We start from the raw sequence: 23,362 nt of genomic DNA on the forward strand, positions 1-23,362 counted from the left end.
GTATAAATCTTAGTATAGGCATTTTTCTATTAAATTTTCAGAAAGTCTTCCTTTCAACTGAGAAAAGGTCTCTTCTATTATGTTCTTGTCCATTCTATGAACAGATTGTTTTGGACTTTTTTTCTCCTCTAAAATTATCACATTGGATTACCACTGTCAATTAAATCTCTTTGTCCCTTTTCTCTAAATCCTGGGGACAGTATCTCAAGTTTTGGTTTTCACCATCATTGATTTAATTTTCACAGTTAAGGGTATTCTATTTTCTCTAATAAAACATTTAATTCTGTTCATTTTAGTTTCCTTTCGTTTTTCCATCTACCTCTGTCTTGATCTCAACTTAGTATCTTTTTATAGTTCTCTGTTCTTATGTCATTAAGAATGTGGTTTTGCATCTTAGGAACACCAGAAAAGTAAGAGAATACCATATCTGACTCTGTTCTAATGCATACGGAAACTCTGATATTTAATAATGTGGACCCTTTTCTGGGAAATAAAATTACAAAAACAAGAAAGATGTTGAAACTACTATCCAAGGAAGATGTCCGAAGCAGGTTCGAGGCCCAGATGGTTTAATGGAAGAATTCTTTCAAACTTTCAGTGATCAGATAATCCTCACCTTGGAAATTTCTATCAGAGCCCAGAAAAGTAAAAATGGTATTTCATTTTATGAAGCCACCATTCCCTTTATACCAATTCCCAATAAAGGAAGAAGGACAGAAAAAGAACCAGTCATACTGATCAGTTTGAGGTGGGGGGATCCTAAATACAAATCAAGGAAATAAAATTAGATATTATTGTATAAGAACTTAATCCATGACTGTCTTAAATGAGAAAAAACAATCATCAAAATAGATGCCAAAAAGTCATTCAAAAGTAAAATAAGAACTCTCATAATTAACTAGGAAAGATTGACATTAAGATTCAATATTTTGTGCTACCTTGACATCTGGTAAAATCCAGAGGGCCTCCAATGGCCTAAACCAAAAGTGGCCCTAGTCAAACAATCCTCCTTATCAAATGGATGAGGTACAGATTATTTCTGAGTACTGTAGTGGGTCTCAGTTCTCTATCAGCCCTCAGATTTATTTTAAAAAGCCAAGCATATCCCCTGCAGGAACCAGGGGCACTCACCCTCTTGCTGCTACAGAGCTGGCCTCCCATAGTCTCTGGTTGTTCACTCTGTTCCTTAGTGCAACACCTCTGTGGCCCTGTGTAGCTTGTGGTGTTCTCTCCTGAGCTGTGAGTATATGTGTTGTCAGTCTCACCTGCTCAGTCCCAGGTACTGTGTTTGGCTATCCCCATAATCCTAAAGTGAGAATCTCTGCCTCACCAATAGGGTGAAGAGCAAGTGATCAAAACAAGAGTATATCAGACTAACAGGAAAATTCCCTGGCGGTCCAGTGATTAGGACTCCATTTTCACTGCCAAGGACCTGGGTTCAATTCCTGGTTGGGGAATCCTGCAGACCATGAGGAAGGCCAAAAAAAAGAGAGGGTGTATCAGACTAACAAAAATTAAAACTCCATGTTGGTGAGGCTGTAGGAAAATAGGAACTCTTAAAATATTTTTGAGAGTATAAACTGGTACAGTCTTTTGGGAGGACAATTGGGTGATTTATTAAAATGAGAAATGCATTATATCCTTGAACCCAACAATTCCATTTCTGGAAGAAATACCATACCATCACAAATTATATGATAGATGTAAGAAGCCAGTCATTGACATAATGGTTGTAATAGTAAAAAAAAAAAAAAAAAAGTTTTTCTATTAGTAGAAGATTAATCAATAACAATGCAACAATGCAATGCAAGTCCAAAAAAGCAAGTGGCAGAATACCATGTATACACACTATACTCTTAATTTTTCTATTATTTTTAAGAGTAAATACGTACACGCATAGAAAAGCCTGAACAGATACACACCAAACTAATAACAGTGGCTACCTTGAGATGGTGGGATTTCTGGGAGCATAGCAGAAGAGAGGACTCTAGGCACTTTGGTAATGTTTGCATTTTTACAACAAGCATGTGTTACTTTTGTTTAAAAAAAAAAAAAAACCTTTATTTTAAGGTAAAGAGGTTTGCTTGGAAGAATAAACAGGTGAGTAAACTCTGAAAATTTAGAAAAACTATTAAAATATTACACATTTGCTCAAAAATCCCTGCCCTAATGGAGTTTGCACTCAAGTAGGAAGAGACAGTAAGTAAAATACACAGTGAATTAGAAAGTGGTAAGTACTAAAGAGAAGTTGAGATTGCAGGGGATCCCAATTCAGAATAAGGTAGAAGGCCTTGCTGAAGAGGTGCACTCAAGATACAGACCTGGAGCGTCGGGAGCAAGCCTGAAGTAAAAAAAGAGATTTCTAGGATGAAATCATTTTATCTATAATAAAATGAGCTTTTCTTTTTCAATGTTTTTCTTTTTCTTTTCAAGCTTTTTTTCAGTGTACTAACTAAAGCTTCCAGATAGAAAAATGGTTATTTAAATACTATTTTGATTGTAGTTTTTAATAAGATCAATAACTACAAATTGCATTGTTATAGATCTACCTTTTTTGGGGGGAGTCCATGCCAAGTGTCATGTAGGAACTTAGTTCCTTGACCAGGGATCAAACCCATTCCTTCTGCAGTGGAAGTGCAGAACCACTGGACCACCAGGAAAGTCCCAAATATCTACTCTTTTAAATGGTACTAGCTCTAGACTTCGGAGAAGGCAATGGCACCCTACTCCAGTACTCCTGCCTGGAAAATCCCATGGACGGAGGAGCCTGGTAGGCTGCAGTCCATGAGGTCGCTAAGAGTCGGACACGACTGAGCAACTTCACTTTCACTTTTCACTTTCACGCATTGGAGAAGGAAATGGCAACCCACTCCAGTGTTCTTGCCTGGAGAATCCCAGGGACGGGGGAGCCTGGTGGGCTGCTGTCTATGGGGTCGCACAGAGTCGGACACAACTGAAGCGACTTAGCGGCAGCAGCAGCAGCAGCAGGACATATGTATATGTATGGCTGAGTCCCTTCACTGTTCACCTGAAACTACCACACCATTGTTAATTGGCTTTAAAGTTTGAAAAAGAAAAAGAATATACATATCTATATATAGCTGAGTCACTTTGCTGTACAGCAGAAATTAACACAACATTGTTAATCAACTATAATTTAAAAAAAAGCTAATTTATTTTATAAAGGTAGAATAGTCTTAATGCCAAAATCTGACAAATGAGATAAAAGAAGAAAATTATGTGATTGATAAACCACTTGTCTTCTCCACTAGTTTGTATTAATAGCGTCTATGTAGACAGGATCCTTTATTTAAAATTCCATATTCCCATCTTGGGTTTCCCTAGTAGTTCAGCTGGTAAAGAATACGCCTGCAATGCAGGAGACCCTGGTTCAATTCTGGGTGAGGAAGATCCCCTGCAAAAGGGCTAGGCTACCCACTCCAGTATTTTTGGGCTTCCCTGGTGTCTTAGATAGTAAAGAATCCTCCTGCAATGTGGGAGACCAGGGTTCAATCCCTGGGTTGGGAAGATCCCCTGGAAGAGGGCATGGCAACCCACTTCAGTATTCTGGCCTGGAGAATTCCCATGGACAGAGGAGCCTCGAGGGCTACAGTCCATGGGGTCACAAAGAGTCGGACATTCCCATCACACAGCACAGCATTCCCATCTTAACACTCTAGTAAGTAAAGATGTCCAAGTCCTAATTCCGAGGACCTGTGACTAACTTAGGTTACATGACAAAAGAGAATTTAGGTTGCAGATAGAATGAAGTTTTCTAATAACTTTAAAATCAGATTATCCAGGTGAGTTGTATGTAATCACAAGGGTCCTTAAAAGTAGAAGTAGTAGGTGGGTGATGGCAGGGGAGATGTGACTATCAAAGTATGGTTTGAGGGATACAACATAGCTTGCTTTGCAGATAGAGGACGGAGGCTCTGGGAATGAGTGGCCTCTTAAAGATGGAAAAGAGCCTCCAGAAACAAACACAGCCCTACCTTGATTTTAGCTCAGTAAGACCTGTGTTGGATTTCTACATAACTATAAGATGATAAATTTGTATTATTTTACAACACTAAGTTGGTGGTAATTTGTTACAGCATCACTAGAAAACTAATGCAAGCATGTAACAGACATTCAACATTCATTTTTAAATGATGAATGAAGCCACAAAATCCCTGGATCTCTAGAAAAATGGGTAAAGATAGAAATATATCATTGGAACTTCCCTGGTGATCTAGTGGTTAAGATGCCAAGCTCCCAAAGGAGGGGGCCCAGCTTCAGTCCTTGGTCAGGAAATAAGATCTTGCATGACACAACAAAAACCCAGCATATATTTTAAATATTTATATATATTATACACACACACACACACACACACACACATCATTCACAGAATACAAATGGCCAATAAGCAGTTGTAAACATCTTCAGCTGATATTGAAGATATGTAAATAAAAACCTACCAAATTAGCAGACGGTTGTGATCCTTTGGGATCACACCTACCCACCAAGTTATCCAGAAGGGAACTAGGGCTTCTCTGGAATGACTGGGCAGTAACTCGAGATGCCAAACTGGGGAGCAGACAATCAAATCCATGCTAAAGTTTGGATGTTTGCATAAAGCTTTTTCTAGCTGTGCTTGCTTCATAAAAGAAATAAAAACCTCTGAATCTGTGCCAAAAATTCCTAGGAATGACCAGTAAAAGTCTTGGGGGTTATCTAGACCAATATAAAACTATAACTGAAATGTTGATGACCCAAGTATGATGGGTTTTTTTACAACCTGATGATGTTTACACACACATACACACTCTGGGCCCGTGAAAATGGAAAGCGAAAGGAAAAATAAAAGAACATTATTAGACTGTATTCTCCTTTTTACTACTATTCTTTACTAATTGCACATTTTACCAAAGATAGAAGATGGCTTATGCTTTTATGTTCTCCAGGAATTTTTTTGGGTAATATTTTTCTTTTCTGTTTTTATATAATTGATGTTTTGTTTATACTGACAGAGACTTATCTGTACCTATATGATATAAACCTCACTGCAAGTTATTTAGAAATAGGTAAAAAAGAATACAAGTCACCACCCCACCCACCATCTCAAGTGAGTTTTATGTACTCACATCTATTTGTGAAGCATGTTGGTCCTTCTTAAAGCCCCAAGCAAAATAGTATTTTAAATGATTATTGCATCATGGAAATTATGGTCATGTCCAAACTTGTAATCAGTTTTTATGGAAACCTGCAAACTCCAAAAGTGTTACCAGAATAAATTTTTGTAAAATCTGGGGTAAATTTGTCCAGCAGAAAGTCTTCTCTGTAAACTCTGTACATTAACATTGCAGATAGGTACAGGGGTGGTTAAAATTTTTTTTTATTACCTGCCTTCGGGGTCCACATTTCTCATATATCCAATATGCACAAACTAAAAAGGCATCAAGACAACTGTCAAGCTAGATATCAAGTATGTGTCCACATACCTACTATAGGGTTTAGCACAGCAAAAAGTGATTTGATTTACTTCACTGATGAGAAATAAAGAAAATAGAACGACAGAAGTATTTATCTCAGTTACTCAATTACGATACAGTTGGAACACTACTGGTTTTAGTTTGGGGATGATGATGATGATGGATTTGTTTTTTGTATCATTTTAGAAATTTAAGTCAAATTGTAAAATCATATAAGAAAGTTCCAATGACTACTTGGTCAAAGTAAATCTAGTAGGTTACATGCAAAGGGTTATATTTAAACAAGCTTAGCGTTATGGTATCAGTATTTGGTAGGTTCTATTACGAGGTTCCCTTTCACATTCACCTTTAATGAGTAGTAAAATACTGCATTAACCAGTCAAAAATTATGTATGACTAATCAAAAATTATATCAGGCTAAACCAAGGAAAATATTTTTTTTTCATTATATCAGGCTAAACCAAGGAAAATATTTTTTTTCAATGTCCCCACTGTAGTTTACACTGTTTTTGTTACAACTCTGTGACTACTTTAAGTTATATGATGTGCTACTCTTCACTCAGATACTGCTCCTTGGCCCTGTCAATACATAAGGAACAGGCTCATTAGAACCCTGTTTTTCAAACTGTAGGTCGAGATCTGTGAATGAGCTATACAATCAATTTAGTCACCATCAGCAGTGAAACAGAATAGAGAAATAGGGAGTTCCCTGGTGGTCTAGGGGTTGGGAGTCCGGGATTTCTCTGCTATGGGCCAGAACAGGTGCGGGGTGGCCAAAAAAAAGAAAACAGAGAAACAAATATCAACATACATCAAACCATGATAAGCAAAGGGTTACTGTGAAACTTCAGCTTGCTCATCATCTGTACATATGCACACACACATGTACCAAGTCCTGAATGTAAAATGGTTTTCTTAGTAAGAGATACTGTCAAAAAAGTTTGAAAAGCACAGCTTTGGTAGAATAGTCATCTCCAATCTTGGGGGCAGGACTTAGGACTGGAGGTGCCTGGAGCACACACTCGTGAAGGCTTGCTGCAGTACCCGCCAGCAGTACAATGGGGGTGTGGAGGGAGGAGGTGACAGAGTAATAAAGATTTGTGGGATACACAGATTGCAAAGAAGGCTTAAGAAATGAGTTCGTGATTTAAAACACTAATTAAAATATAGCCCAAATGTCTGGGCTCAGCTCTTCCCTACTGGGACCCAAGCTCCCTTTGCACCTTCTCTCATCTTTGCCCCCAACATTCCCTTTTTTTCACCCAACGCTCCATGTCCCTCAGTGAACCATAAATCTACATTCTGTACACCTGGCTTCCCCTCAGCCCAGGCCTCCCCTTGTAGTATAGCCCACACACCTGTTGGCTGGATAACTGACCATCTCCCTGTTATACTAATAGCACTGCCCTGCCCCCACCTGTGGATGAGGCCATCTTTTATTTACTGTGGTTCGCTGGGGAACCTTGGAGAAGGCAATGGCACCCCACTCCAGTACTCTTGCCTGGAAAATCCCATGGATGGAGGAGCCTGGTAGGCTGCAGTCCATTGGGTCGCTAAGAGTCGGACACGACTGAGCGACTTCACTTTCACTTTTCACTTTCATGCATTGGAGAAGGAAATGGCAACCCACTCCAGTACTCTTGCATGGAAAATCCCAAGGATAGAGGAGCCTAGTGGGCTGCCGTCTATGGGGCTGCACAGAGTTGGACATGACTAAAAGCAACTTAGCAGCAGCAACAGCAGCTGGGGAACCTACCTCATTCATACTCAGTATTTAACAGTTTTTTAACTTTTGATCAATTTTGTAAACAACTCCTTTGAAAAGATGAGTTTACTACATGGTTCTCCAACCACTGCTTTTCAATACACCTTGAAGGTGCATTAAAAAAGAAATGTTATGGAACCTCCCTGCTGGTCCAGTGGTTAAGAATCTGCACTTCCACTGCAGGGGACGCAGGGTCCATCCCTGGTCAGGGATCTAAGACCCTATCTACTGCATGATGAGGCCCCAGAAAGAAAAGCTGTGAAAGAACCAAACTACTGGGAGCAAAGTGCTTTCAAAACAGACCTGTTGGGCTGGGCTGTGAAGATGAGGCATCTGTAAGCACAACAAGCACTGTGTAATTTAGGGGTTACAAAACCCAAAACTTATCGGTTTGATTGAAGCCATCAGTCTAGAGTTCCTGACAGAAGAGGAAAAATCTATGAAAGAGGAGCCACAAAACATGTTGAGGACTCAGATGGGTCTCTGGTTCTGAATCACCATCCTCTGCCAGTTATTTATACCCTCCGCCAGTTGAAATAATCACCTTTGTGCTTCAGGATAAGTGAAAACTGTACCCTCAGGAAAAAATATAAGTACAAACAGAGCTAGTGAATAAGCAAATGTAAATCCACTGAACTGAAATGTTTATCATCAGTTTTAGCAATGCAGATACCGATCAGTAATGTAACCATGTGTGTCTGGTCAACTTTTTAAGGTATAAAAGTATTTAAAAATAATTTCATATACAGCTGGCCTTTGAACAAAATGGGTTTGAACTGTTTGAATCCACTCATGAGGTGATTTTTTTCAGCATAAATACTATGGTACAGCACAATCTGTGGTTGAGTGAACCTGCAGATGCAGAACCACAGATATGGAGGAACTTTGGATAGAGGACTGGCCGTAAGTTACACAGGCAGATATTTACCTGTGTTGAGGGCCAGTACACCCAACGCCCTGTTGTTGGTCAACTGTACTCACGTGGGGAGTTTAAATTCTTAGAAGTATTTAAGTAATAATTAATATGTGCATGAAAATTTGTCTAAGTGGTTAAACCTGAAAGTTTTCATGTATTAGTTGTTGAAACACTAATCACTTATTGTCTGGAAGAATATTCATTTAATAAATTTGTTAGACTAGTAGACTGATTACTAAATAGCGCACAAAGGATTACAGGTTCTTCTCCACACTAAGCTGTTGGAACATAAAGAATCTTAGAAGGCTTCTGGGATAAGAGGGAGGGTTATGCCTTTTTCACACTCCTACCCTATGGGCAGTGTCCTGAGGATAGAATGCAGTGGCTGGGGCTGCCACAGCCGTCTTATTATGTGGATGGCAGTGGCTGAGGGAAAGCATGGAAGCCCTCTCCACTATGGATTTTAATTACTTGCAACTTTTCGGCCTGCCTTTCCACCCCACCTCCACCTCCATCACCAGCTCTCAACCTTGGTTACTCATTGGAATCTCTTATTGATTCTCCCTGGACCCACCCTGAGAGATTCTGATTGAACTGGTCCAGGGTACAGCCTGGCATGAGATTGGGGTATGCTCCCCAGGTGATTTTAATGAGCAACCAGGGCTGAGAACCACTGCTCTAACTGTAAGCCAGCTCCTCTTTTCCCTTTGGATTTTATCTCCCTCACACTGGGTTATCTGTGTCTAGTTCTTCTTCCTAGACTGAGCTCCCACTGGCCTTCCAAACAACGCAGGTAGCGCTTTTCAGCCCATTGCTGACTGAAATACCAGAGTCCCACCGTACTTGGAATATAGGTACTACAGTTTTTGCTTACAGAATCAAATGAGTCAAAATCACCCTTGATAATCCCTCAGGAAGGGTCCCTCAGGAAGGGTGTTCTGGGAGCCTGATGCCCCATCTCCCCATCACCATCTACGTAGGTAGTTTCCTCCTGGACTGGAACAGAAAGCTGCCTCTTCCTCCACCAGGCACCAGAGTTAAGTATGTGGTTGTGTTTAGGGGCCATGTTGCATAAAAAATACACATTTAAACACATGCCTCACCCTCAGCACAGCAGGAAGCTCATGCCTTGAACAGCCCACAGGAACCACTGACTGACCCTATGGGAGACACACATCTCCCATCTCACACCTACTCCTGAACATATGGTCCTTACATCCCCCAGTGGGTGGAATCGCCCACACCATTTAAACTTTTGTCAAGGATGTAGAACTGAATTCATGTGAAGTCCTATATGAAGCAAGGTCCCTCCACCGCACAATTCCATCCAGCTCAAGCAGGTCTTCCCCTTCTTTCTCCCTGTCCCACAAGCAGCTGGCTCAGCCTTTCTCCTCCCTGACCTCCCTTCCCTCCCACTTAAGGCTGATGTTTTCTAGGACTCTTTATCTGTGGCACCTCTCATTAACTCTTCTTCATAAGAGCTCTCATGGTGAGAACTCCTTCCTCAATTCGGGGAGATGTGTCCCAAGAGGATTCCCTCTATGGCTCTGGTAAGGTGGGAGGGGTGGGAGTAAGACCTCATCCAGGCTTTGGGGACTGGGCATGCAGGGCACAAAGGAACAGAGTAAATGATCAGTGTTTTTTGAATGCATGCATTCATAACAATGGAACTTGCATCTGTTTCCAAAGGACCCCACCCCAATCCCCAAGATAAATTCCAAAATGAGATTTTCACCAGCTCATCTGGCACCCCAGGCCAGGCCTTCTGCCACACCAAACCACACCAAGCTCACGAGTACTGATAGGGCCTTTAATCTGTAACTGCCTGGCCACACTCCATCTGCCCCAAGATGGTGAAAAGGAACAAAGATGTATGGCCAGGTAGGCCATGCCAGCTCTCAGTCCAAGAGGGAAGTCCTAGGTCAGGCTGGGGCCTGAGCAGGGGTCTCCCGGCCCCAGGCGATGAGGGAGTTGCTGGCCTGGGCAAGCTCAGTGATGGATACCCGGCCCCGCTGCCGGATGAAGTTAGCCACCGCAGCCAGTTCCTCCGGGGTTATGTAGATGAACTTGCCCCGGTCGTCAATCACACCTGTGGGGACATGCAGGTCGTGGTGCTGAGCCCTCCCCACATGCCCAGCGACCCACCCACTCCTCCTGCCTGCCTGCTTGGCCTTTCCCAGCTGTATCCAACTTTGGTGAGTCACATCAGGCTTCCTTGCCTGTCCTGTCACCCAAAGCCATCACCAGGCCTTGGCATCCTCCTCGTTGAACTGCATCCCCCTTCTCAGGGCCCCTCCTTGTACCCTGTTCCCCTACCCAGGGTGCTCATCCTAGCCTTGCAGCCCCACACGGCTAGATGCTCCCCAAGGCCAGGGCCCGCAGTGACACTGTCCTCCTCTCACCTGTAAGAGTCCCCTCAGCCAGCAGGTCCTGGATGCGGTTTATGGTGTCCTGTGAGGAGAACAGTTCTTAGAGTAGGGACAGGCACTGCTGCCCCCAGAAGGAGCACCTACAACCTTCCTCCCACCACAACCAAACCTCTCCTCTCCTTCTCATGGCCACCCTGAAATGTGACTCCACGTGTCTCCTTTGGAGGGTCCTAGAGGGAAGGGGCTCTGGTCCTGGAGTCTGGCAGGACCCCCCCACCCCCACCCCGAGAGAGACTCCCTTCCAACCAAAAGAGAAGTGGTGACATTTGGCTGAGGAGGCTGGTATGGCCTGTTGTAGGACAGCTGTCTAGGTAATTGGATTTGGGCTGCTGGAGTGATGGGGTTCAGACCTTTTTCTTTTTTTTCTTCCTGACTGCTTTCCAACTAGTTATAAAGGCAGGATGCCTGGGGTGACGAGAGATTCCTACAGTATACTCACTCTTGGTTGGGGGTAGGGGGGAAGGGGCATTGAGACTCTCCATCTTTAGGGCAGGCCCGTTCTGACAGCCACACACATTCCATGGCTGCACTCCACATACAGGCCACCCTACAGGGCTTACCTGAGTACGTAGGCCCACCTGGGAAGCCAGGTCTTCCAAGAGCACGACCTTGGACTGCTACAAAGGGAGGAGAAGGTGCAAGGCTGAGCTTGGGCAAATCCTTTTCCATACTGGCACCCTCTGAAGTTGGTGTTCTGATCTGATCTGCTCTGGGTGGCTAGACACACACTGTGCAGATCCTACGGGAGAGCCTTGTTCCCCTCACACACTACTCACACACTCTCCCAATCACCCATACAGAGGACATACACGTTCATAAACTCTCCTGTTCCCCTGCTTGTGGGCAGCGATCTGCCTGCCAGGCCCTTGGACTGAGGACCACCCTGAGACAGCAACACACCTGCAGAACCAAGCACAGCTGCCGGCTTCTCCTCTGCAACCAGAGGTGTCTTTCTAATACATTGGACAGGCTGGAAGGGGAAACGCCACAGAGATGAAGGGGAGGAATGACAATCACCAAAAGCTATTTTAAAAAACCTTTTCTGGGACTTGTGTTTGCTGAGAACTTGCCAGGACCAGGCACTGAGAAGGTGTGGGAGAAGCAATGTTGAACAGGACATGGCCCACAGCCCCGCCAAGGAGAAGGTGAGAATGGGGAGAACAGAGCAGATAAACAGCCCCAGTAAGCCAGGACCTAGGCAGCTAAGTCTTGCCTCACCTTTGCTCACTGCTCCCTAGCCCAAAGATCACGACAATGCTGACATGCCCATACTTCCTGTCACCATCCTCTTCACACTGTATGAGCCCTCAAGATAACTGTCAGTAACACCAGCCAGCACTTTTCACACACAGCCATGTGCCCACAAGCTTCCTTCACACCCTCAGAAGAAACTTTAGTTCCCAGGGGGTGCAGCTGAGGGTCCACTGGTGGGCTCTACCTGCATCTGCCCCGTCTCCCTCAAAACAAAGAGCACATGACTTGTGAGAAGGCGATCGTCTGCATTCCCGTGAATCTTCCACAGCAAATGAGCTGGGGGAGGACTGACACGGTGACACCTCCCCAGCTGCAGATGGCGTGAGACTGTTCGAAATGCCAGACTGAATATGTAAGCAGGGAGGCAAGTGAATGGCAGTTGGGCCAGGGCGTGGGCAAGTACGAGGTGACCTGGCCAGCTGGCCTCTACCTACAAAGCAGGGAGTGGGTGCCGGGCTCCCAGCAACAGCTCAGAGTGTGATTATGGAGTCACCCCAGGTGGTCCCTGAAAACCTGGTCTGAGGGGTTGTTGGCACTAAAAGTATGTCTGGAAAAACTAATCAGTCAACCAACCCAACCCAACCAGAAGGGAGAGTGAACCAACAATATCAAATTACAGCCGAGCTTCATGTAACTGCTACGCACAGAAATGTCCCTCTAGTTCTGAAACCCTAGGATGAAAGGGCCCATCCCCTTAAGCCAAGAGGAAGGTGGGTAGGCTGAGTTTTGGAAGTTCTCCTTTTCCCTACAACAGGAGCTCTGGGACAATCAGCTAGCATAAGCTGGAGAAACTTCTACTAAACTCCAAAAGAGCTTGGAAAACACCAGAAAATGGCCCCTCCGGAGAGCTGCTGAGAGCAAGGATAGGAACTTCCCTGGGGGTTCTCAGGTCTCTGCCTTGTGGGGGCGGAGATTGAAGCTGATGCAGGAGGGCTTCCTGGAGGAGAGACTCAGGGCTGTGTTGCTGCCCACTGAGTGGGTGGGGACAGTGAGCTCCAAATAGAGGAGAGTGTGACATATCCTGCCCAGGGTTGCAGCCCTCAATCAAGTGTGCCAGGGCGGAAAATGGACTCTATAAGAAAGGAATGGTCAGTCTGAGGGAGCCTTCTCCCTCTCAGGAACCCCCAGCCCCTGGGCTGTGAGCCTAGCCCCTTGCAGCTAGGAGGTGTATAAACCCTGCTCTCTTCTGGGAGAGGTGGGGGGGATTATGCAAGCCCTGGCTCCTTGGCACCCCTAGTACCACCCCCACCACCGCCTCCGCTCCCTCTGTACTCCTTCCCTCAGCCGCCTCTGCACCCTAAGCTGCACTTGAAAACCTCTCCCCTCATCGCATCCTTTGTGGGAGAGAAGTTGCTTAGCAGCAAAGCAGAGCAGGACATGCTTATGCAACCGGAGCAGTATTCAGGAGGCCCGCGCTGCAGCTGCAGACAGAAGGGGGCACACCTGCTACCCTGCCCTAGATTCCAAAGGAAACATCCTCCAGTATCCCGAGGAAGACCCAAGTTCCTGGTCAGGAACACGTGGCAGGGGATGTGGCTTCTCCTCAGTATGACAGAACTGGTAGAAAACACGTGTGAAGAAACTTGAAAACACAATGACTCACTAAGCGTGGGGTCTGAAGAGCCGGGAAACTGTCAAACCCTAAGCATGAGGAAGCTATCGGACCTCCCACACAGATCAGGTCCTTCCCCACCTTTGGGGTCAGAGGAGAAGGGGCTTTCCTGGCCAGGACCCTAGCAGGCCCACCTGCCCACTCCTGCACAAGCTTGAGTGACATGTGTGCAGACCCCGCTTGGGCCTACCCCCTCCAGGCCCTGAAGATGAACCCAACACACATACAAGAAGCAAGCAGCTGACACCAGGTTCTGCTCTGCATTTCTTACCTTAATGTAGTTGATGAATTCGGCCAGGAAGCTATGGGACTAGAGAGGCAGAGAAATCAAGATGAGAGTCCCCTGGCAGGGGCCACAAGGCTCTATGCCTACCCACCTACCCAGCCGAGTGCCTGTCCAACCACCTGGGTGAGCAGCACAGCCTCCTGTGGGGAGGGGATCGAGGCACCACCTCTCCCAAAGACAAGGTCTCGGCCACTAGAACCTGCTGATCCTGATGCCCACCCGCCTCTCACTGGAAGGCCAGGGAAGCAGGTGAGGAGCCGCAGGGTGTCTGAGATGGGGCTGTGCTGCCTTTCTGGGCTCAGGGAACATTTTCTAGGGCTGGTGGACCCACCTGCTCCTCAGTCATGGTCTCGCCCACACCCTCCTCCTCCACCACGAAGGTCTCCTTCAGTTTCAGATACTCTTCATGCTCCCGCTGGGCCTGCTCCTCCTGGGCCTTCCTCTCCTCCTCTTCCTGTGGACACAGAGGAGGCAAGAGTCAGATAGAGTGGCCATCCTACTCTGTTTTAGTCTTTGCTGTTCCCAGAGGCCAGAGACAGAGCTCAGGGACAGAGCTCCTTCAAGACCTTGATCCCTCTGGCCCCTAAGCTAAACTGCACGATCCCTCTTCTCAATCAGTTCTATCACTTCCCAGATGCTGCTCAGCATCCCTCTCCCTGAAAATCCTGCCATGAATGTCCTATAACATCCTCCAGCCACCCCCTCCCACATCCTGCCCTGTCATGTCCAAGCTTTTTGAACAAAACCCAGGTTCCATTTCCCATCAGTCAACTATCCCCCTAGCCCACTCCAATCTGGCTTCTGCACACTCAGCTCCACCAAAATAAGTCCTGCTATGGCCTCACCCATGTCCTCTACCCACCAAACTCAAGGGACAACCATCAGGCCTCATACCCCAGTCCTCTCAGTGGCCTTGGGGAGAGCCTACCATCCCCTCTTCCATCCCTCGGCTTTCAGACCCTACCCTCTCCTGGATCTCCTCCTGTTCTTTGGGTCATTCTTCCCACCTCCTCCATCACTCAGCCCAGTCCCTTCTCTCTCCTCTACTCCCTAGGCCACCTCACTATGCCCACAGCATCAATTATGCCCTAATGAAAAACGAATGAAATCCCAACAATGTGTTAAATTCACTAAATAATAACGTATTATTACTAGCTATAAAAAATATACCACAGTAAGGTATGATGTTAATGGTAAGGGTATCTGAGTGCCAGTGACTGCTGCTGTTGTATCCCTCCACAAATCTCTCTTCCCAAACACACGACTGCCCACGTGGCACACCCACTGGGCCGTCTCACAGACACCTCAAATTGATGATGTCCCAGAAAGACCCTGTGATCTACCCCCCACACATCTGGACTCCTCCTGAATCCTTGGCTTAGCGAATCTCACAGCTATCTGGCCAGCTGCCCTGGTCAGAAATGAGGCTCCATCTACCACTTCTTTCTTTAACTTCTGGAAAACTGCTTGATCCATCCACCACCACCTAATGCAACAGTCTTGGCCCAAACCAACCCATTTTCCAGAATTCTCAGAAAGATCTATCTTAAACATGAAGATAAAGCTGTGACATGGAATATACAGGATGAGCCTGGAGCATTTTTCAGTGTCAAAAGTAAGAAAGTACTCAAAGAAGAAAAACAGTAAGGGTATGTCAAAGGTAAACAGGGGCCAACTAAAAGCACTCCCAGTAGCCAAAGCTAGAACAATCTAAGCAAAAAAGTAAATAAGATAGCATTGGATGGGACTGCACTGGTAGTCAGGTGGTTAGGACTCTGCATGTTCACTGCTGAAGGCCTGGGTTCAGTCCCTGGTTGAGCAACTAAGATTCCACAAGCCATGTGGCATGGCTAAAAAACAAAGATAGCACTTGGATTACAATACAAAGTGCAAAATAGATATTCATAAGTCCATGTAGATACAAATAAACAATTCAATAAATAAAGAAAAGATAAATCTGTACAAATGAATTTCAAATACTTCATGTAAATACTCTCCTCTTAAGTAGATGGAGCATAACTCCCTACTTCTTAAGTGTGGGCTATGCAGTAGCTTGTTTCCAAGAAACCATGGGAAATGGAGAAATCTGGCAAACATAATCTTGGCCAGGTGATCAAGGTTAACATACAAGTGATAAGCCAAGTCGATAACATGAAACCTTGATATGTTGTGTTGAGGATGGCACTCCACCTCTGATCTTCCTCCCAGAAATCCATAACCCCCATTCTAACCTTGACAGTAACATAAGCCAAATGCAAATAGAGGGACATTTTATAAAACACTTTCCCAACAGTTCTCAAAACTGTCAAGGTCATCAAAAGCAAGGAAAGTCTGAGAAACTATCACAACTCAGAGGAACCTAAGGAGACATGACAACTAAGTGTAACGTGGCATCCTGGATGGGACCCTGGAAAAGAAAAAGGATATTTGGGCAAAACTAATGAAATCCCAATAATGTGTCAAATTCACTTAATAATAAATTATTAGTTGTAAGAAATATACCACAGTAAGGTGTAAGGTACGATGTTAATAGTAAGGGAAATGGGGTGTAGGGGAGAAGAGCCCCAGAATACTTTAGGTGCATTATTATAATCAATATTCAGAAAAGTGAACTCTGAGGCTGGGAAAGACGGAAGACAAAAGGAGAAGGTGGCGGCAAAGGATGAGATGGTTAGATAGCATCACTGACTTAGTGGACATGAATTTGAGCAAACTGTGGAGACAGTGGAGGACAGAGGAGCCTGGCATGCTGCACTCCACAGGATCGCAAAGAGTTGGACACGACTTAGTGACTGAAATCTTCTGCTGTGTTCCAGCGCATTTGTCACAGCATCCAGAACCAGGCTTTCCGGACATCCAGTGTCCCTGAATAACAAGGCCAGTCAGAGGCCAAAGGTACCAGGCTATGGGGTCTTCCCAGCTGGGCAGCCCAGGCTCTTACTCTATACACCCCACAACTTTATGGTGGTGCCCTTCCTGGGCACCTGATTCTCAAAAGGAAGGAAGCACCTGGCAAACAAAGGCTGATTCACCACACTTACTGCAGTGCTCTCCATTCTCCAAGCATCTTCTCTATGCCAGGCCCTGAACAGAACCTGCTATAGATATGATCCACCATCTCTTACAATGCTCTTTAGTGGCCCAAAGGGCCTCAGGATTCAGAGTCCCCCCGCCCCACCTCACCTCTCTGATCCCTTTCCTTCTTCCTTACCCTGCTCTAGCCACTCTGTCTCAGTGTTCTTCAAATGCTTCAGGTGTGTTCAATAAATTACATGCACAAAATTTCGGTTTCAGGCTCATTTTTCAGCAGCAGCTTTATAGAAGCTGTGCCCAGAACACAGAAAGCAAATAAATCAGGGCCTGCACCTGGCTCACAGCCCCTCTTCTAGGCTGCAGGTGCAGGGAAGCGGCATGGGAAGCAAGAGGGCTTCCCAGGTGGCACTAGCACTAAAGAATTCACCTGCTAATGCAAGAAATGCAAGAGACGTGGGTTTGATCCCTGGATCGGACGATTCCTTGGAGTAGGAAATGGCAACCTGCTCCAGCAGTCTTTCCTGGAGAATTCCAAGGACAGAGGAGCCTGATGGCCTACAGACCATGGGGTTACAAAGACTTGGACACCACTGAGCGTGCGCGAGCATGCACACACATACACACATGAAGTAAGGCTGCCTGGGCAGCAGATAGAAGTCAGCTTCTGGGGCCTGGCTCACCTTCTGTTCCTCCTCCAGGCGAAGCCGTTCCTCCTCCTTCTTCCACTCTGCTTCACGCTGTGACTCAAGGCGTTTCCGTTCCTCACGCTCAGCCTCCTCTGCCTGGAGAAAGGCTTTCATAGTTGGGACATCTCCACCTCCAGCCAGAGCCTGCCCACCTCCCAAACAGGCCAGGTCAGGCCAAAGACCATGGTTACAGGAGATGGAGTTAGGCAAGCATCAAACACCCACCCAACATGAGGGGACAGTCTACTACATAGGAGACATGGAAGGCAGGGCCCTTTCCCACCTCTCAGAGCTGCACCCCATCCCTCCTGCTTGCCTCACGTTGGGCTTTTCGTGCTTGTTTCTCCTCCAGCTTCCGTAGTTTCTTGGCTCCAATTTTCCCTGACAAGTGAGTTTCCACTGGCTTCTCTATGTCTTCTTCCTCTTGGGCTGAGTATGGTCAGAGAAAGACACGTCAGGTCCTGGCCACAGAAGACGGATGATATTCACCTTCTCTCTTGTTGCTCTCCTTGAGGGGGATTTCCTTCCACTCACTTGCAAATACCACTAGCCCAGCTCTCCTCTTAAAGCCTCTGCCACGCAGAAATTTGTCTGGGATGTGTGTGTTAGGTTTGGGAGAGGGGTGAGTGAACCATGGGGCAAGAAAATAGATGATAACATTAGATGCTGCTGCTGCTGCTGCTGCTGCTTAGTTGCTTCAGTCGTGTCCGACTGTGTGATCCCATAGACGGCAGCCCACTGGGCTCCACCGTCCCTGGGATTCTCCAGGCAAGAACACGGGAGTGGGTTGCCATTTCCTTCTCCAATGCATGAAAGTGAAAATATAAAGTTAAGTCGCTCAGTCGTATCCGACTCCTAGCGACCCCATGGACTGCAGCCTACCAGGCTCCTCCATCCATGGGATTTTCCAGGCAGGAGTACTGGAGTGGGGTGCCATTGCCTTCTCCGACATTAGACGCTACATAGCCATAAAGAGGGCACTTGAGTCCTTGGGTGAAGCCCTCAGAGAATGAGTGTACCCCCACAAGGAAGAGTGCTGGGATAGAAGGAGTGGACTGAAGAATTCTCTAGGTCACTCTAAAGACTCCTGCCCTCCTGTTTGGACACTGAGAGCCTAAATGAAGGAAGAAGGGGTTGGCCCAATGGAATAGGGATCAGGGTCCAGAGCTGCCAGTCCCCAGGGAACAAAGGATGGGTCCTAAGTCTCCCCTAGGGGCTTCCCTGGTAGCTCAGTGGTAAAGAATCCACCTGCCAATGCAGAGACGTGGGTTTGATCTCTGGGTCGGCAAGATCCCCTGGAGGAGGAAATGGAAACCCACTCCAGTATTCTTGCCTGGGAAATCCCAGGACAGAGGACTCCATGGACTCACAAGAGAGTCAGACACGACTTAGCGACTAAACAACAACAAAGTGTCTCCTAACCACATCCAATGATTCCCAGACATTCCTCCCACACTATGGCTTCACACTGAATTCTTTTGCCCAGCTTTGGGGTCACCTCACCCTCTAACCCAGGCCCTTTCTCCACCAGGCTGGGCCCCTCTCACCTTGGATGATGGCCTCCTCCTCATTCTCATCGGCCCAGGCCACTCTCTGGGCTCGACGCTGGGCCTGCAAGCGGCTGCCCAGGTCTCTCCGGCGCCGGGGCCTGCCTGCAGCTCTCTGCTCCTCGGGCTCTAAGGGCTGAGGCCGAGCCACTCGGCCTGCTGCTGCAGGTACCTCTTCATTGTGCAAAGGCTCTTGGGCAGCTGTAGGGAAGAGAAGCACCATGATTCTCTCTGGCAGCCCAACTCACCTCTTGGCAAGGGGAACAGCATCCTGGAAGCCTCACTCTCCTCTGCTCAATTTCCTCCAAGCTCCTGCTGCCCACAACAAAGTCCTAATTTCTCAGCCTGACTGTGGAGTCTTTCATAACCCAAACCCTGACCTTGGTCCAGTGCAGCAAGAGCACTCCTTTCCTCCCACCTCTGTTGATACCCTTCTTTCCTCTTACGGCCCCATCTTTCCAGCTGACCTGTCAGGAGACTACCACCCTGCAAAATGGAGCTGTTCTACCTCTTCCAGAAGCCCACCTTGACCTCTCCAGGCCTCATCTGAATGAATGCCCACAGCAGGACTGTATTAATCTTTTGCCTAACACCACCTGCCACGGTTTTATCTGGAACTCCAATTAGAGAGCGGACCTGAAGGTGAAGTCTCTCCTCCCAGGAAGACTTGTTGGCTATTTGCCTTACCTCAGCTTCTCTGTCCCCTGCCCCTGAAAGATGCTGCGAATAGCTTGTGGGCCCAAGGAAGGGGAGGGACATATACCCAAACTCATATGCCGATAAAGAAATGATGGAGAGGGGGCCAGGGTGGAGGATGACAGGTGTATCTGTTACGTGCCCTGGCAGCTGACACGGCCTTCCGGGAGGGATGCAAAACAGGGAGGAGGGTGCATGCACACATGGGTGTTCTTGAGGGGTAAGGAGAGAGCTTGCTGGAGCCACCTCATACTCTTTTCTGTTCACAGGTAGGTAGAAAACACTTAGTGGCCCCCTTCTCATCAGCGGCTCTGGAGCCGGCCTGGCAGGGATGGGAAACCCTTGTGGATCGCTCAACGGACGCAGCGGGGGGGGCTGAAGGATGGTAGTGTCTGCCAGGGCCTGGCCCTCAGGGAGGGCCAAGGGGCGAGGAGATGAAGGCACGCTCTCTTTGGGGGCCAGGAAAACGGTGTAGGGACCCTGCCACTCGGTCCGCGAGCTGGCATCTGCACTGCAGCGAGCTGCTGGTCGCCGCCTTGCGCGCATGCTCAGGCGTGCTGCCTGCGGGAGGTGAAGGCGCGGAGATCTGGTCAGCTGCGCCTGGCACGTCCGCGCATGCGCGTGAGCCGCGGCTCCACGGCCTACACAGACTGAGGAGATAAGAGGACGCGTGGCCCCACCGGCCCTGGCGCGGCGGCATCTCCTACCTGCTGCCGCCCGGCCCCGGCCGCGAGTCAGGAACAGAATAAGCCCGACAAGCAGAGCCGCCACCACCAAGTACACCACGGGGGACACCATGATGTTGACTTCCAGGTGGAACCTGCGCGTTCACCCAGACACCCGGGCTCTCCCAGGCTCCGCCCAACGCCCATCTGGCCCCTCCTATTTCCTATCTAGACCCCGCCCACCTCTCGGCCCCGCCCTGGCCTAACTAAATGGAGGCCCTGGTTTTTTTTCTTAATCAATCTGCTGCACAGCACATTGACTCAGTTGTCTGTGTGTGTGTGTGTATATATATATATATGTATACTTTCTGTTTTAGGATTTTTTTTTTTTCTGGTTTGGCTCACAGCTCGTGGGATTCTCAGTTCCCAGACTAGGGATTGAACCACTGTCTATTTTCAAAACAGTAAACAATACCAGAGGGATTTCCTCAGTGGGTAAGACTGGGCACTTCCAATGCAAGGGGCCAGGGTTCAATCCCTGGTCAGGGAACTAGTGCCCACTTCCTGCAACTAAAGATCCCATCTCCCACAACTGAAACTAAGACCTGGTGCAGCCAAATAAAAATATATGTTAAAAAAAAAAGCATGCAGGCAACCATTCAAATACTAAAAAAATAAAAGGAACTATTTCAGAGGTAGAATTAATAGGATCTGACAATCTCCTTTGAAGGCAAGAATTGCCTTTTTTCACTTTAGTTTCCTCCACAATGAAGGAAGTGCAGTTCCAAAGAGATTATTCCATCATAATCCTAGCTAAAGAAATAAAAATTCACATTTTAATTCTAACAGTCTATTTAATGAACGAATAATGCAATCCCTTTCATTTCTGTTCAGAACAACAAAGAACCTATTTCTTTATATGTTGGATCATCAGTTAGGTAAAGCAATCAATATGTCTCTGTTCTGTCTTGTTGCCTAAGAGGATTTCTGTCACTTGCAACCAAGGATCCTGATTAAAAATCACACATACACAAACTTCCTCATACAATTTTTTGTATTCACATATCTTCTCCCTCCTCACCAAGTTCTTGGGCTCAAAGACCTTCAGGATGATTGACTGCTTGATTGGTTTGCAGGATCTTAGTTCCCAAATCCTCAACAATGAAAGCAGAGTCCTAACCATTAGGCCACCAGGGAATTCCCCAAGGCCATCAGATTTAGAGTGAGGTCCAGCTCACTCTAAGAGTGAATACCCACTTCCAATACTCCTGCTTAATAACCTTTGTGGTCTCCCACATCTTGTTGAGGAGCCCTCAATCAACCTAGGTGGTTCTCTCAGCCTCCAGGGCTCTGACTGTCTTTGTGCTGATCATACCACGTGGTTCTTATCTGTGGTACACCAGGTGCCTATACTCAGTCCCTGGAAAGCTCCTCCTAGCCTATCAGGAGGTCAGCTTTGCTGAGGTGAACCTCTTTTGTGAACCATCTTCACATGCCTGAAGATTGACCATGACTTCATGAGGAAGACACTTGACATAGACCAAGGGCACCACTTCCTGATCTAACCCACTATTTCTCGTGTCAACTCCAAAGAGATTGGCAAATCACCCAGTAGAAAGGGATCATATGGTAGAATCACATGGTAGAATGGGAAATTCTAGGACCTGCGTTAAGACATAGTAATGCCTTTTGGCCTGTGCAATATTCCCACTATGGTAGTCATTGAGCAAAGGGTTTTTTTAAAAGATAAAATATGTTCCCCAAGGACAAATTCTGGCGTGTAAAAAAAAAAAAAAGCTGATAATCGAGATGATCAGATGTCTTTAACAGTAAACAAAATCCAGGCATTGCCAGCTCTCCAGACTTTCGATGATACTCCTGACAGGAGCTGCCTCACCAGGAGTAGAGCTGGCCCTGAATCTGCCCCATGAAGGAGAGAGACGGCTGAATTGCCCAGTAAGAGTGTCAGTAGTGGGTCAAGACCTATTGCAAGGTGGGTCTGCTGGGGCACTTTCTACTCTTTGCTGTGTTGGGGATGAAAATAATTGGCTGAGAAGGAAAGATGGATTTAAGGGACTGGAGGGATGTTGTAATAAAGGAGTTTAAATACTGAATTCCCAAGTCTGGGACATGGGTGAAAAGACGGGGCTAGATTAAGGCTATGCAAAGTTTAAAATCGCAGTCAGGTAGTTCAGAGCTGGCAGGCAAGGCGGAGCTAAGGAAGCCGAGCTGAAGATGAGGTCAGGATAAAGACCCAGGTTTGGGAGCCCTTGTCCTGAAGGAAACAGTTCTCAGAGACAACTTTAGAGGTCCCGGCAGTGAAGGCGAATCGTCCAGAGCCTAGGCAGTTCATCACAGGCCTCGAGGTAAGCACGAAGGGTTTCTTTGCTTCCTCGGTGCCCCTGTCCCAGAGATGGGTGAAAACAGGAGTGGGGCAGGTGGTTAGAATAGTCTCTTCTGGCTTTGGCGGGAGGGGCTGGTCTAGGCGCACGCAACCTCCAGTGTCCGTTGCTGCTGCTGCTGCTAAGTCGCTTCAGTCATGTCCGACTCTCTGCGACCCCATAGACGGCAGCCCATCAGGCTCCCCCGTCCCTGGGATTCTCCAGGCAAGAACACTGGAGTGGGTTGCCATTTCCTTCTCCAGTTCATGAAAGTGAAAAGTGAAGTCGCTCAGTCGTGTCCGGGAGTGGGGTGCCATTGCCTTCTCCGCCAGTGTCCGTTAGACCCCAGCAATTCCGATAAGGTGGCCAAGCCCTTCTCCTCCCTTCTAGCCGTTGGGGGCCCCAGGCTGCTCATCCAGAAAAGGGCGTCTTGCTACTGGGGGTCTGAGCAAGGCTTCTGGATGCCCAGAGAGGCGTTCCTGCCCAAAGGTGCCCAGGCTGCCACTTTTGCCGCAGTCGCAGCCGCAGCCCCGGCCACCGCAACACAAACCACAGGATGCCTTCCTGGGACCCCAGGTCGGAAATCGGATTATCCCCTTCCGCCGGTAGTCGGAA

General features: G+C 47.0%; 1 protein-coding gene across 2 annotated transcripts; it reads right to left on the reverse strand.

The window, feature by feature from the left end:
• Positions 1-1,591: 1,591 nt before the first annotated feature.
• DDRGK1 (DDRGK domain containing 1) lies at positions 1,592-20,577 on the reverse strand. 2 transcript variants are annotated; one of them, XM_027559331.1, is made up of 9 exons: positions 20,409-20,577; positions 19,006-19,206; positions 17,775-17,887; positions 17,453-17,554; positions 14,071-14,193; positions 13,725-13,763; positions 11,148-11,204; positions 10,561-10,609; positions 1,592-2,341 (listed from the first exon to the last, which is right to left on the reverse strand). In XM_027559331.1, exons 1-9 carry the CDS (start codon positions 20,497-20,499, stop codon positions 2,238-2,240), a joined length of 879 nt encoding a protein of 292 aa, XP_027415132.1. In that variant the 5' UTR covers positions 20,500-20,577; the 3' UTR covers positions 1,592-2,237. The 2 variants fall into 2 exon arrangements, with proteins under 2 accessions (XP_027415132.1, XP_027415131.1); XM_027559330.1 differs by lacking the exon at positions 1,592-2,341 and adding an exon at positions 9,948-10,247 and having other exon boundaries at positions 20,409-20,574.
• Positions 20,578-23,362: the final 2,785 nt, after the last annotated feature.

Source organism: Bos indicus x Bos taurus, chromosome 13 (assembly GCF_003369695.1).
Source record: "Bos indicus x Bos taurus breed Angus x Brahman F1 hybrid chromosome 13, Bos_hybrid_MaternalHap_v2.0, whole genome shotgun sequence".
Taxonomy (NCBI): Eukaryota; Metazoa; Chordata; class Mammalia; order Artiodactyla; family Bovidae; genus Bos; species Bos indicus x Bos taurus.

Bases quoted from the DNA above. Each gene is read 5' to 3' on its own strand.
- DDRGK1 (XM_027559330.1), bottom strand. From the start codon at position 20,499: ATGGTGTCCCCCGTGGTGTACTTGGTGGTGGCGGCTCTGCTTGTCGGG. The intron at 17,888-19,005 runs GTGAGAGGGGCC...GACCATACTCAG, and splicing joins GGAGGAGGCCATCATCCAAG to CCCAAGAGGAAGAAGACATA. The intron at 14,194-17,452 runs GTGAGCCAGGCC...CTGTGTCCACAG, and splicing joins GCCTGGAGGAGGAACAGAAG to GAAGAGGAGGAGAGGAAGGC.